At 49.2% G+C, this 12,345-nt stretch overlaps 1 protein-coding gene across 5 annotated transcripts in view; it reads right to left on the reverse strand.

The window, feature by feature from the left end:
* Nucleotides 1–12,345, reverse strand: part of XYLB (xylulokinase) — a 49,442-nt gene that overhangs the window by 21,010 nt on the left and 16,087 nt on the right. For 3 of the 5 annotated variants that reach the window (XM_081245628.1, XM_081245630.1, XM_081245629.1), the window contains 5 exons: nucleotides 10,480–10,561; nucleotides 6,725–6,765; nucleotides 6,025–6,140; nucleotides 5,115–5,230; nucleotides 4,405–4,478 (listed from right to left, as the gene is read on the reverse strand). In XM_081245628.1, coding sequence (XP_081101754.1) covers nucleotides 4,405–4,478; nucleotides 5,115–5,230; nucleotides 6,025–6,140; nucleotides 6,725–6,765; nucleotides 10,480–10,561 — 429 coding nt within the window. Of the gene's footprint in view, nucleotides 1–413; nucleotides 490–734; nucleotides 984–4,404; nucleotides 4,479–5,114; nucleotides 5,231–6,024; nucleotides 6,141–6,724; nucleotides 6,766–10,479; nucleotides 10,562–12,345 lie in introns of all 5 variants that reach the window. The other 2 variants (XR_014016809.1, XR_014016808.1) reach the window with 2 other exon arrangements.

Below are 12,345 nucleotides of genomic sequence, written 5' to 3' on the forward strand. Positions count from 1 at the left end.
TGGTCAATGTAGCTGATGCTCAGGAAGGGAGAGCCTGTGCTGAGAACCCACCACTGTGGCACACCCTTTGCCCTTCCAGCTAAAGCTGAATGGCACCAACTCCAGTCTCACCCTGCTCCCCAGCCCGAGACCAGTGACTGACACACCGCTCCCTCCCTCAGGAACTGCTCCAACCCAACTCACCTACTTTCAGTTCCTAAACTTCTCCCTCTGCCAGGACTCCGCCCAAGCTTCCCATGTGGGATCCCTCTCATCCTTCAAGTCTGCACCTAAAGGCCACCTCCTCAGGGAGGCCCACCTGGTCACCCTATCCAAGGCAAGTCCCTGGCACACGCCCTGCTTTCCCCTACGTCACTTTGTTCCTTCCTGTCTGAGCCACATCACACACCGTAATCGTGTGTTTGTTCGTTTACCTGTTTACATCCTCCTAGACACTGGGCTCTGTGGAGCAGGGACCCTGTTTGTCTTGTTTGCACCAATCATACATATCTGTTGATTGAAGAAATGAATGAAGAAAACTCCCTTCTTGATAAACCCAGACAGATTTACACAAAAGAGAACAGGCATGTCTTCTTTCTACGAGCAACAGAAACCAAACTGACCCCCACCAGAAGACTGAGATGAACTCCCTATACTTTAGACAAAGCTTTCCATCTACAATACAATATGTAATGCCATCATCAGCATATAATCCAACACCAACTCTGTTACACTTATTAGACAGAGTGACTTACTGAAATTCCCCAGACACCTTTTAGGGTCAGAAAAGTCTCTCAGGTCCAATCCACAATGTGGTGATGACTCTGGTAAACATCTCATAGAAAAGTCAATTCCAAGCAGCGAGTATCAACCAAATCCCTCCTGGGAAAGGTCACATGGTGGAGGGCAAATAAAATACTGGCTTTAGGGCCAGAAAGGACTGGGTTTGACCGCCTCCACCACCTAGGCCCTGGTGCCTTGGGTGAGATATTCAATTTCTCCATCTGTAAAGGGGATGAAAATACCTAATTCACAGAGTTGCTTTGAGAGGTAAATGAGGAAAATAAAGAAACCCACATACATAGTGCCTGGAACTAAACTGTGCTCAATAAACGTCAGCAAATGTTAGTGTCTCCTGTGCCAGATGCTCTTTCAATCAGGAGGAGATTCATCATCTGGAGATGGGAGGTGTAGGATAAGGCTCACCAAGGAAACAGGCTCCAAGATGCTTAATGACAATCAGTGGGAGCACACGTTAGCTCAGGGAGAACCCTTAGGTGTTCCACACTCCTCTTTGTGAGAAAGTACAGCATCTGTCTTATACCTTGCTGATGCCCCAGCATCTAGAGTGCACCCTAGCACATCAAAAGTATTGTTTTTTTTTTTTTTTTTTTTTTTGCGGTAGGCGGGCCTCTCACTGTTGTGGCCTCTCCCCTTGCAGAGCACAGGCTCCGGATGCGCAGGCTCAGCAGCCATGGCTCACGGGCCTAGCCGCTCCGCGGCATGTGGGATCCTCCCAGACCGGGGCACGAACCCGTGTCCCCTGCATCGGCAGGCGGACTCTCAACCACTGCGCCACCAGGGAAGCCCAAAAGTATTGTTTTATTATGACAAACCCACTGTCAACATAATACTCAACAGTGAAAAGGTGAAAGCCTTCCCACTAAATTCAGGAACAAAATAAGGATGCCCACTCTCACTACTTCTATTCAACATAGTATTGGAAGTCCTAGCCACAGCAATCGGACAAGAAAAAGAAATAAAACTGGAAGGGAAGAGGTAAAACTGTCACTATTTGCAGATGACATGATACTTTATATAGAGAACCCTAAAGTCTCCACACAAAAACTATTAGAACTAATAAATGAATTCAGCATGGTAGGAGGATACAAGTTTGTTTGTTTTGGGGGTTTTTTTTTTGGCTATACCAGGTCTTAGGTGCAGCACGCATGATATTCATTGCTGCGTGCAGGATCTTTAGTTGCGGCATGTGGGATCTAGTTCCCTGACCAGGGATCAAACCTGGGCCCCCTGCATTGGGAGCGAGGAGTCTTAGCCACTGGACCACCAGGGAAGTCTCAGGATACAAGATTAATACATAGAAATCTGCTACACTAATAATGAAATATCAGAAAGAGAAAGTAAACAAACAATCCCATTTAAAATGGCATAAAAAACAGAATCTAGGAATAAATTTAACCAAGGAGCTTAAAGACCTATATGCTGAGAACTATAAAACATTACTAAAGGAAACCGAAGATGATTCAAAGAAATGGAAAGATATCCCACGCTTTTGGATTGGAAGAATTAATATTGTTAAAATGGCCATACTACCCAAAGCAATCTACAGATTTAATGCAATCCCTATCAAAATACCCATAACATCTTTTCACAAAACTAGAACAGTCTTAAAATTTATATGGAACCACAAAACACCCAAAATTGCCAAAGCAATTTTGAGGAAAAAGAACAAGGGTGGAAGCATAACCCTTCCGGACTTCAGACTATACTACAAAGCTACAGTAAAAGAGCATGGTATTGGCACAAAAACAGACATATAGATCAATGGAACAGAATAGAGAGCCCAGAAATAAACCCACGCACCTACAGTAAATTAACCCATGACAAATGAGGCAAGAATATACAATGGAGAAAAGATAGTCTCTTCAACAAGTGGTGTTGGGAAAACTAGACAGCCATGTGTAAATCAATGAAGTTAGAACACTGCCTTGCACCATACACAAAAATAATCTCAAAATGGCTTACAGACCTAAATATAAGACATGACACCATAAAACTCCTAGAAGAGAACATAGGCAAAGTATTCTCTGACATAAATCATACTAATGTTTTCTCAGCTCGGTCTCCCAAGGCAAAAGAAATAAAAGCAAAAATAAACAAAGGGGATCTAATCAAACTTAAAAGCTTTTGCACAGCACAGAAAACCATCAACAAAATGAAAAGACAACCTGTGGACTGGGAGAAAATATTTACAGATGATGAGACTGACAAGAGGTTAATGTCCAAAATATACAAACAGCTCATACAACTCAATACTGAAAAAACAAACACCCAATCAAAAAATGGGTAGAAGACCTAAATAGGCATTTTTCCAAAGAATACATACAAATGGCCAACAGACACATGAAAAGATGCTCAACATCACTAATTATCACACCAGTCAGAATGGCCATCATCAAAAGGTCAACAAATAATAAATGCTAGAGAGGGTGTGGAGAAAAGGGAATCCTCCTACTGTTGCTGGGAATGTAAATTGGTGCAGCCACTATGAAGAACAGTATGGAGGGTCCTTAAAAAACTAAAAATAGAGCTAGCATATGATCCAGCAATCCCACTCCTGGGCATATATCAGGGAAAACTCTAATTGGAAAAAATACGTGCAGCCCCAACGTTCACAGCAGCATTATTTACAACAGCCAAGACATGGAAACAACCCAAGTGCCCATCAGCAGATGACTGGCTTAAGAAGATATGGTATATAAACAACAGAATATATATATATATATTTTTTTTTTTGCTGTACGCGGGCCTCTCACTACTGTGGCCTCTCCCGTTGCGGAGCACAGGCTCCGGACACACAGGCTCCGCGGCCATGGCTCGCGGGCCCAGCCGCTGCGCAGCATGTGGGATCTTCCGGGATAGGGGCACGAACCCGTGTCCCCTGCATCGGCAGGCGGACTCTCAACCACTACGCCACCAGGGAAGCCCTATTTTTAAAAATATCTTTTGGCCACGCCACACGGCATATGGGATCTTATTCCCCAACCAAGGATCAAACCCATGCACAACCGCATTGGAAGCCAAGAGTCTTAACCACTGGACCCAGGTAAGTCCATATACAACGGAGTATTAGCCATAAAAAAGAATGAAATGTTGCCATTTGCAGCAACATGGATGGACCTAGAGAGTGGTATACTTAGTGAAGTAAGTCAGAGAAAGATAAATATCATATGATATCATATATATGAGGAATCTAATAATACAAATGAATCTATATACAAAACAGAAACAGACTTGCAGACATAGAAAACAAACTAATGGTTACTGGCGGGGGAGGGTGGTGGCAAATTAGGAGTATGGGATTAGATACAAACTACTTACTATACATAAAATAGATAAGCAACAAGGATTTACAGTATAGCACAGGGAATTATATTCAATATCTTGTAATAATTTATGATGGAATATAGTCTGAAAAAAACTGAATCATTTTGCTGCACATCTGAAGCTAACACAATATTGTAAATCAACAATATTTCAATTTAAAGAAAAAAATTTAAAATACTTGTTTTATCAATGGCTGAGTAAATGAATGAGGTCCCTAAAACTAGCATAATTTGATAGGCATTTGTTAAATAGTCAAAAATGGAGCCAATGTAGCTCCAATACCAATAACACACGTACCTCATGGTTTTCTGCACTAAACCTACGACGCCCAATAATTTCAGGGGTGATCTCCATTACATCAAAATAAAAACCTGAAACAAGACCAGGAAGAGATTAGTTGTCAGTGGTCAAAACCAATAGATCAGCTTCTCAATAGCCTTAGAAAAAAACAGGTCCCTGTTCCCCGGGACCCCCTATTCCCTGGAGACCTGTGAATAGTCTCAGGTCCTTCTCTCCAGCGGGACGGAGGGCGAATGGAAAGGCCTAGGCTAGCTTTTCGTGGAGACAGCTCTTCCAGCTCTCCTGTGGCCGCCCAGGCCAGGAGACAGCTAGCTGTCCGACTAACCCTAAAATACCAGCATGGGTTTGACCAAGGGAGGCACATCCCCTCCCTGCTCAAAAGGCCTGCCCCAATGCTGGGCACTTCTCCTAACAAGGCCTCGTGTCTGGGGCCGGAAGCTGCATGTGGGCACGCACCAGGGCAGGGCAGGCACTGTGGCTGCCATCTCCGATGCTGTCACCAGGGGCTTCGAGGGGCACAGAAGATGCAGCTCTGGCCTGATCTGTCACTCCCCACCTCACTCAGATCATGGGGTCTCACGCTCGTTTTAAGGCCCATGGAGCAGAAGTGCAGACAGTCAGGGCTCCACTTGGCTTCTCCCTGGCCCTGCCCCTCCCCGCAGCAGCGACTGCCCCTTCACAGGCCCAGGCATCCCCAAACAGCCTACCCAGGTTTCCGCTGTTCCCCATCTCTGTGGACTGCAGCGCCTTAGAGAACTCGCTCCAGGAACTGGAAGCCAACTCATCGCGGATCTTCTCTCTCATGAGGGAGCCGTTTTTAAAGCTGCAGAAGTGCACACAACCCTGAGGGAGGGACCTGGTGCTGGCTGACTGGACCCACGGGCTTTGGTGAAGAGTCCCAGGTAGAGGGGCTGCAGGTCAGGCTGGACCACAACCCCAGCCAGTGCACAGCAGGGATCTGAGGTTCCTCCTCAGGTATCAGACCCAGTGCATGTCCCTGGGAGTCAGCAGGAAATGCACTTGTCGTGGGCTCTGTTTACAGGGGAGGTTGCCACAAAGGAGCCCCAGGGAGAGACACAGCTGTGGTTTCAGCACGTTGTACCACCTGGTCAAGGGGCAGGGCTGGCCAGATTTACTAGACCTACATATTCTCCAGTGGTTCTTGGAGCTTCAAGGCTAAAAACCCTCCCTTAGTGGCTTCCAGCAAGTCCCCAAATGCCTGTTTGGAGGGTGCAGAACAGACCCCTTCCATGAGAAATGTCAGGAAGCAGGATGTCCTTGCTACCATTGGTTGAAGGTCCACCATGTGCCAGACATAGCGTAACAACACTATGAAGTAAACCACTTATTCTCCGCATTTTATGAGCGAAGTGTGGCTCAGATATGCTACGGGGTCTGCCTCAGGCCACACAGGACACAGGTGTTGGGGATGGGATCTGTATCTGGGTTTGGGAGAGACTTCAGGTCCTGGGTGCTTCCCCACCCAGCTCTGCTCTCAGCAAGACCCAGTGAGTCCCTGGGGTCTCAGCTGCCTCCAGAGCCTGTGCAGTGGAACGACCTGGGGGGCTCCACATGGTGCCAGACCTGCCCGCACCTCCTCCGCCCCACCCAACCTACCACAGGAGCGCCATGTAGTGCTGGGGGTCAACTGGGTTGCAGAAGATGTGGCCTTCCAGGGTGGGCGTGGGCTCCTGGAGCCAGAGAAATAGGGTGTCGCTGGTGCCCAGGCTGACCTGCAGAGAGACAGGCAGAGGTGAAGCGGCTCCGTCTCGCCAGCTCCACGCGCCCTGACCCCCATCGCTTCACTCCTCAGGCTGCAGACCTCGGATTAAATGTCACCTCCTCAGAGAAACCTCTGCTGACCCTCCCACACCAAAGTCCAAAGCCAGCTCCCCAGATTCAGGCTCCCATGGATCCTGCGGGCCGATTCTCTAGAACTTACTACAACTACCTCTAACTCATGGTTCGGGTGACAACGGGTTTCCCACTAGAAGCAGAAGAGTCTGGGTTATGTCTTCATCGCCTAGGGAGCTCACAGTCCTCTAGCCCGAGGTCTGACCCTTCTGCCACTGTGCTCACCATGACTGGCCACTGTCAAGGCAGGCAGGGGACCTGTCTGCTCAGCAAAGGCAACTGACCTTCTAAGAGAGGACCTGTGGGCAGGTCCTGGGGCCTGGGTCTCCCTATCCCCTCCCTCAGCTGCGTTTTGACCCTGGAAGCCCCTCTGATAGGCAGCAAAGATGCTGCTGAGACCCAACACCCTCGTCCCCTGGGGCAGAAAGCTGAGCCTGCCTGAGGGAGTGAGTGGTCACCTTACCGCAATGTCACCTTCCTCCAGCCTCATGCCTGCCAGCGATGCTGAGAACGGGAGGGGAGCCTGTGGTTAGCAGGAGGTCACATGAGAGCCACAAAGCAAACCAGTCACCCCCCACCCCACCAGATGGGAGTGCAGCCCCCATCTCCCACCCCCGTCCACAAGCTAAGGGAGACGCAAGAACAGGGTGAGCCAAGGGCTAGAGGGTGGAGTCTCTGTGGTCAGGGCCTCTGATTTGGACTCAGAAACCTCATCTAAAGGGGTCCAAACTCCCCACCCACTGTTAGTCACTCCCAGGAGTGCAGAGGACCAAGGGGTCCAAGTCAAGACACCAGGATACACGGTGGAGAAAGACAAATGCGAGGCCGGAGTGGGAGGCTTTCCCCCACCTCAGTGGTATGGAAAGGGGCAAGGTAATGTTGACCGTCCCCTTTATGTGAGGCCCATGACAGTGATGTTTATCTGCCTTCCTCACTGATACACCCTGGAACTGAAAGAAGGTCTGCCATGTAGCAGCAGGCCTAAACGTTGAGTGAATGAATGAATGAAGGAGAAACGTGGGCAGGAACAGGTGTACTCAAGCACTGCTGCTGAGGTACGGTCAGCAGAGTGCCAGAGCCCTGGATTCAGGAATCCTACCTCTGAGAGCTTATCCTATAGGCCACAGGGGTCCCCAACCCCCTACCGGTCCGCACAGCAGGAGGTGAGTGGCGGGCGAGTGGAGCTTCATCTGCCGCTCGCGTCACCGCCTGATCCATCCCCTCCCCCAACCCCGTCCGTGGAAAAACTGTCTTCCATGAAACTGGTCCCCGGTGCCAAAAGGGTTGGGGACCGCTGCTATAGGGACAAGGGACAAGATTATGTTTGCTTGGCCTAAACGGTAGAAGCCACGCCTACCTCCATCTCCCAGCTCCATCTGAGGGACACTGGCAAAGTAAATGCCAGAACAATGGAAACCTAAACAACCACTAATGATGTTGCACAAAAATATTGCCTTGGTTGGTTAAAATAAACTGTTTATGGGCATAGGAAAAGAAGGTTGGAAGGATAGCCCTCAAAATTTTAACTGTGGTTATCTCTGGGTTAAGAGATTATGGATTTTTTTTAACTCCTTCCTTTGGTTTGTTGGTACTTAAAATTTTTTCTGCAATGAAGAGGTATCCCTTGTGTATAAGAAAAAAAAGCATAAGACTAATGCATTACTTAAGGCAGCAGCAAAGTGAAGGTCAGACTTAGAGAGGGAACGGCTGAGGGCTACCTGCCTGGTATCTCCAACATTCAGCCTGAAACCGCAGTCCAAAAGGACGGTTTAGGAAGCTGCTTCTTTGTTGTTCCCTCTGAAACATGCCTAGAAGCTCATGCTTCTGTGGTTCAAAAGCAGGCCCATTATTCTCCCTGACATTCTTCCAGTTGATAGAGTAGGTGTAAGAATATACATTTTTCTAACCAGACTCAGAAACTTAGGAAACAAACTTACGGTTACCAAAGGGGAAAGGTGGGGGCAGGAGGGAGGGAAATACTGGGAGGTTGGGATTAACATATACACACTAATATATATAAAACAATCAATAAGGACCTACTGTCTAGCACAGAGAACTCTACTCAGTACTCTGTAATAACCTATATGAGAAAACCATCTGGAAAAGAATAGATATATGTATATGTATAACTAAATCGCTTTGCTGGACACCTTAAAGTAACACAACATTGTATATCAACAATGCTCCAATATAAAAAAAACAATGCATTTGTTGCTAACAAGACTTGATGAAGTTACTTTCATTTTGAAAGGCAAACAAACATGGCCCACAAAGCATAGAATTGTCCTGAATCGGTGCTTGTGCACCATCTGTTCCTTTCTGAGGGTGACTCAGCTTTTAGGGCAGAGAGGAACTGGGGTCTGGCATCCTCCAGGAGCTGGGGCACCAGAACATGCCCACCAGAGGCCGGAGCTTCCTCTCATATCAGGCGCCCAGGGGACAGAGCGACAGGCTTCAAGCCTTGCTCCTGCAGGAATCTGGCCACTGTCTACCAGCCTCTAGCTCACCTCACCTCAGACTAGGAGCACGAGGGTCCCTTCTCCAAAACCTGCTCTGAGTTTGGGTTTATGCCTTGACAACAGGGCTCCGTGTGAAGTTCTACAGAATCTGTGCAGGGACAGGGAGGCCCTCGTCTGGCTCCTGGGGGTTCCCTGCAGATGCCAGAGTGGAGGCCACCCCAGAAGGGAGGGGGCACAGCCAGGACACTGATGCAACCACAGGGGTGGCAGGGACATCCTTGCTATGCCCTCAGCTCCAAAGCAGACAGGCCTAAGGCAGACCTAGGAGCACCACGAGTGTTACTCATAGTGGTGGCAGAAATAGTAGTAACGGTGACTTAAATGTTTTTTCCCGGGCACAGAAATACACACAGATACTGCAGAAAATACGGCACATAAAATCATCATTATGATGATGAACGAATTTTAACAAGACCTTCAGCTCCATTTCTAGGCACACAGCTCCACTCCTAGACACGTGTGCCTCTCTCTTATTTTACTTTTGCTGTCCACATCCTCATCTGTACAACCAGTAGGAGGTAAGTACAGGGAGGCTCACGGGTGTGGAAACCAGGAGAAGGGCTGAAGTCAGACCCCGGCCTCCACCAAACCCTTTCATATGTACCTGAGACTCACTTCCTTAGAGAAGGGATGGCTGCTTAGGATGACAACTTGGGGTAGAGTTGCCAGATAAAATGTAAGATGCTCAGTCACATTTCAGGTTCAGAGAAACAATATCTGGGACACACTTACACTGAAAAATCATTTGTTATCTGAAATTCAAACATTGCCTGGAACATACTCATCCTACCTAATCATTTGTCCTTCCTCTGAATTCAAGTTTAACTGGGGGTCCTGTATTTGTATTTACTCTACCCAGCAACCCTGATTTGGTGGCCCATTAGGAAAAGGGCTGCAGAGGTGGGGTTAGGGGCAGCAGTCTGGTCGTACTCATTGTGGCCACTTGGCCTTTCTTTAGAGACCTGTCAGCCCCTCCGGGGGGGGGTGGCTCAGGAACCCCCAGAGGAGAAGAAAAGGAGGAAGAGGAGACAAGGGGCTTGGACGAAGTCGTACCTATAGGTCAAATGATGGGGCCGAGACTCAAAGCTGGGTCCCAGAGGAAGGGTTGGGGGAACTGAGATGTTTAGCTTGGAACAGTAGAGGCAGGTGAGCAAAATCCCACCCTTGGACGTGTTGAAACGGGAGGAGATTTTGAACTGCTGCTAATTCTGAGGCTGAGGGTCTGGCACTCTGGCAGCAGCCACCAGGCCCAGGCGGGCGTGTAAATAGGCTGTATCTATTCTGTCCTTGAATTTGTCTTTTCATCACTTTTCTTCATGTTTCCTGTTCGTCTTTTCCCAAACTGATAATGTTATAAATATTTGTTTTAAATTAGAAATTTAATAAAAATTAGTGGCTGTTGCTAAAAAAAGAAAAGAAAAGGCAGGTGAGGGAGGGTGGGCACTGTCTTCCTCAATCGCTGCTCAGGTTTCACCTGGAGGTGCAGCAATCAGTGGCTCTTGCGGGCGGAGTCAGAGCCAAGGTGGGGCAGGTACAAGGCGTGAGAGTTCAGACCAGCAGGCGGGCAGGCACCAAGGGAGGGAGGGCCCGCCATGGATAGGCTTCCCCAAGAAGCCCTAAGAAGCCGGCTGGCATTTTCCAATGTCCCACAAGGACCAAGGCGGGCTACTGGGAGGGTGAAATCCCATGAGGTACTCACCTGGGTTGTCCCCAGTGAAAGCCACCACTTTGCATCCTGGAGGAAACCCATAGCGCTGGACGAAGTAGGAAGAAATGGTCCCCTGAGGAGAGAAGGCAAGCACGCTCTGCTGAGGCAAACGCCACCTGCTCGACACAACTGTCGACACAGTTGTCCACACCTCGGGCCACAGGAAGGCTACAGGCCGGGGTGGGGCCTACAGTCGCATCACACCTGGGACATCCCTCCTGTTCACAAAACACCAGAGGAGCCCAGCACAGGGCTGCAACCACACACGTGAGGTCATCCCACTGCCTTGAAGCCCACTTAATTTTGAGATTCAAGGCAACTAGAACAGACCAGTTCCCATTGTGGGCTTGCTCTGTAAGCTCCAAATTATGGATGTAGCATTAAAAATAAAGAAATAGGGCTTCCCTGGTGGCGCAGTGGTTGAGAGTCCGCCTGCCGATGCAGGGGACGCGGGTTCGTGCCCTGGTCCGGGAAGATGCCACATGCTGCGGAGCGGCTGGGCCCGTGAGCCATGGCCGCTGAGCCTGCGCGTCTGGAGCCTGTGCTCCACAACGGAAGAGGCCACAGCAGTGAGAGGCCCGCATACCGCAAAAAAAAAAAAAAAGAAATAACAAGAGGAAATCATTAAGCAAACTCATAGAAGTAGATAATGCCTTGCACACACACTCTATCAGTCAGATTAAGAGTCATTGGAGGGCTTCCCTGGTGGCGCAGTGGTTGAGAGTCCGCCTGCCGATGCAGGGGACACGGGTTCGTGCCCCGGTCTGGGAAGATCCCACATGCCGCGGAGCGGCTGGGCCCGTGAGCCATGGCCACTGAGCCTGCGCGTCCGGAGCCTGTGCTCCGCAACGGGAGAGGCCACAACAGTGAGAGGCCCGCATACCTCATTGGACACGTCTGTGCAGAGGTCAACGTTCTAAAGAAAATAAAACAAGGAAAGGCAGTGTGGAGGAGGTGCTTCCACCAGGAACCAGAGCTCTCAGGGCCCCTCCAAGACCACCTGTGGGATCAGAGGGCAGGGATAACTTCTGGACAGACCTACACTCTTTAGAGGGCATAGTTATGAAAAGAAAGCATTTTCCCCCCTTTCCCTGTCTTGGTTCCAAAAGTGTAAAATAAATGACGGGATTTCCTGGTGTCTGGGAAGAACATTTTACTCCATCCAGCCAACTTTCGGATTTACATCAGAATAAAGCCATCTCCTGGGAGATAATTGTCTTGGCCTCCGTTGCCTCAGAAAACAGAGCCTGAGTCAGTGCTTGTGCAGGTGGCTTTTTTGGGGAAGTAACCCCAGGAAGTGAGAAGGGGACAGGGAAGAATGAAACAGGGAAGGGGGGAAAGCCCACCCCAGGGTCCTCTGTGGAGCTGGTCATGGCTGTGAGCTGCGTCTGAGGAGGTGCATGAAATGCATGGGGGGGGACTGTCCACCTGGGGGTGGAACAGGGAGCAGCTCTCCGTAGCTCCCCACCAGTGAAGGGCACACGTGGGGTGCTAACTCCCTGAACCTCCAGGCTGGCAGAGCACAACTGTGGAGTCCCAGAAGGCTCCGGGCAGAAGTGAGGCAAATGAGATGCAGCTCAGGCAGGGTTCTGCTAGGCGACACCTGCGTGAAGCCACAACAGCTGGCAAAAAAGTGGGCTGGGAGGATGCAAGGTGGGAAGCGTCTGCTACACTATATCTCCAAATATTTTCCTGCAGAAAAGGAGAGAAAGCCATTTAGGCACCACCTTCAGAAAAAGGGATGACAGAAAACATGGATTTTGCTTGTTTCCCCCCATCACGTGGGTACCTACGTTACAAATGAAAATACTTTTCACAACCAGTTCTTTTCCATTCCTCAAGCTGCTGGTGTCTGCA

This window comes from Mesoplodon bidens (genome assembly GCF_964165515.1).
Source record: "Mesoplodon bidens genome assembly, chromosome: 10".
Lineage (NCBI taxonomy): Eukaryota > Metazoa > Chordata > Mammalia > Artiodactyla > Ziphiidae > Mesoplodon > Mesoplodon bidens.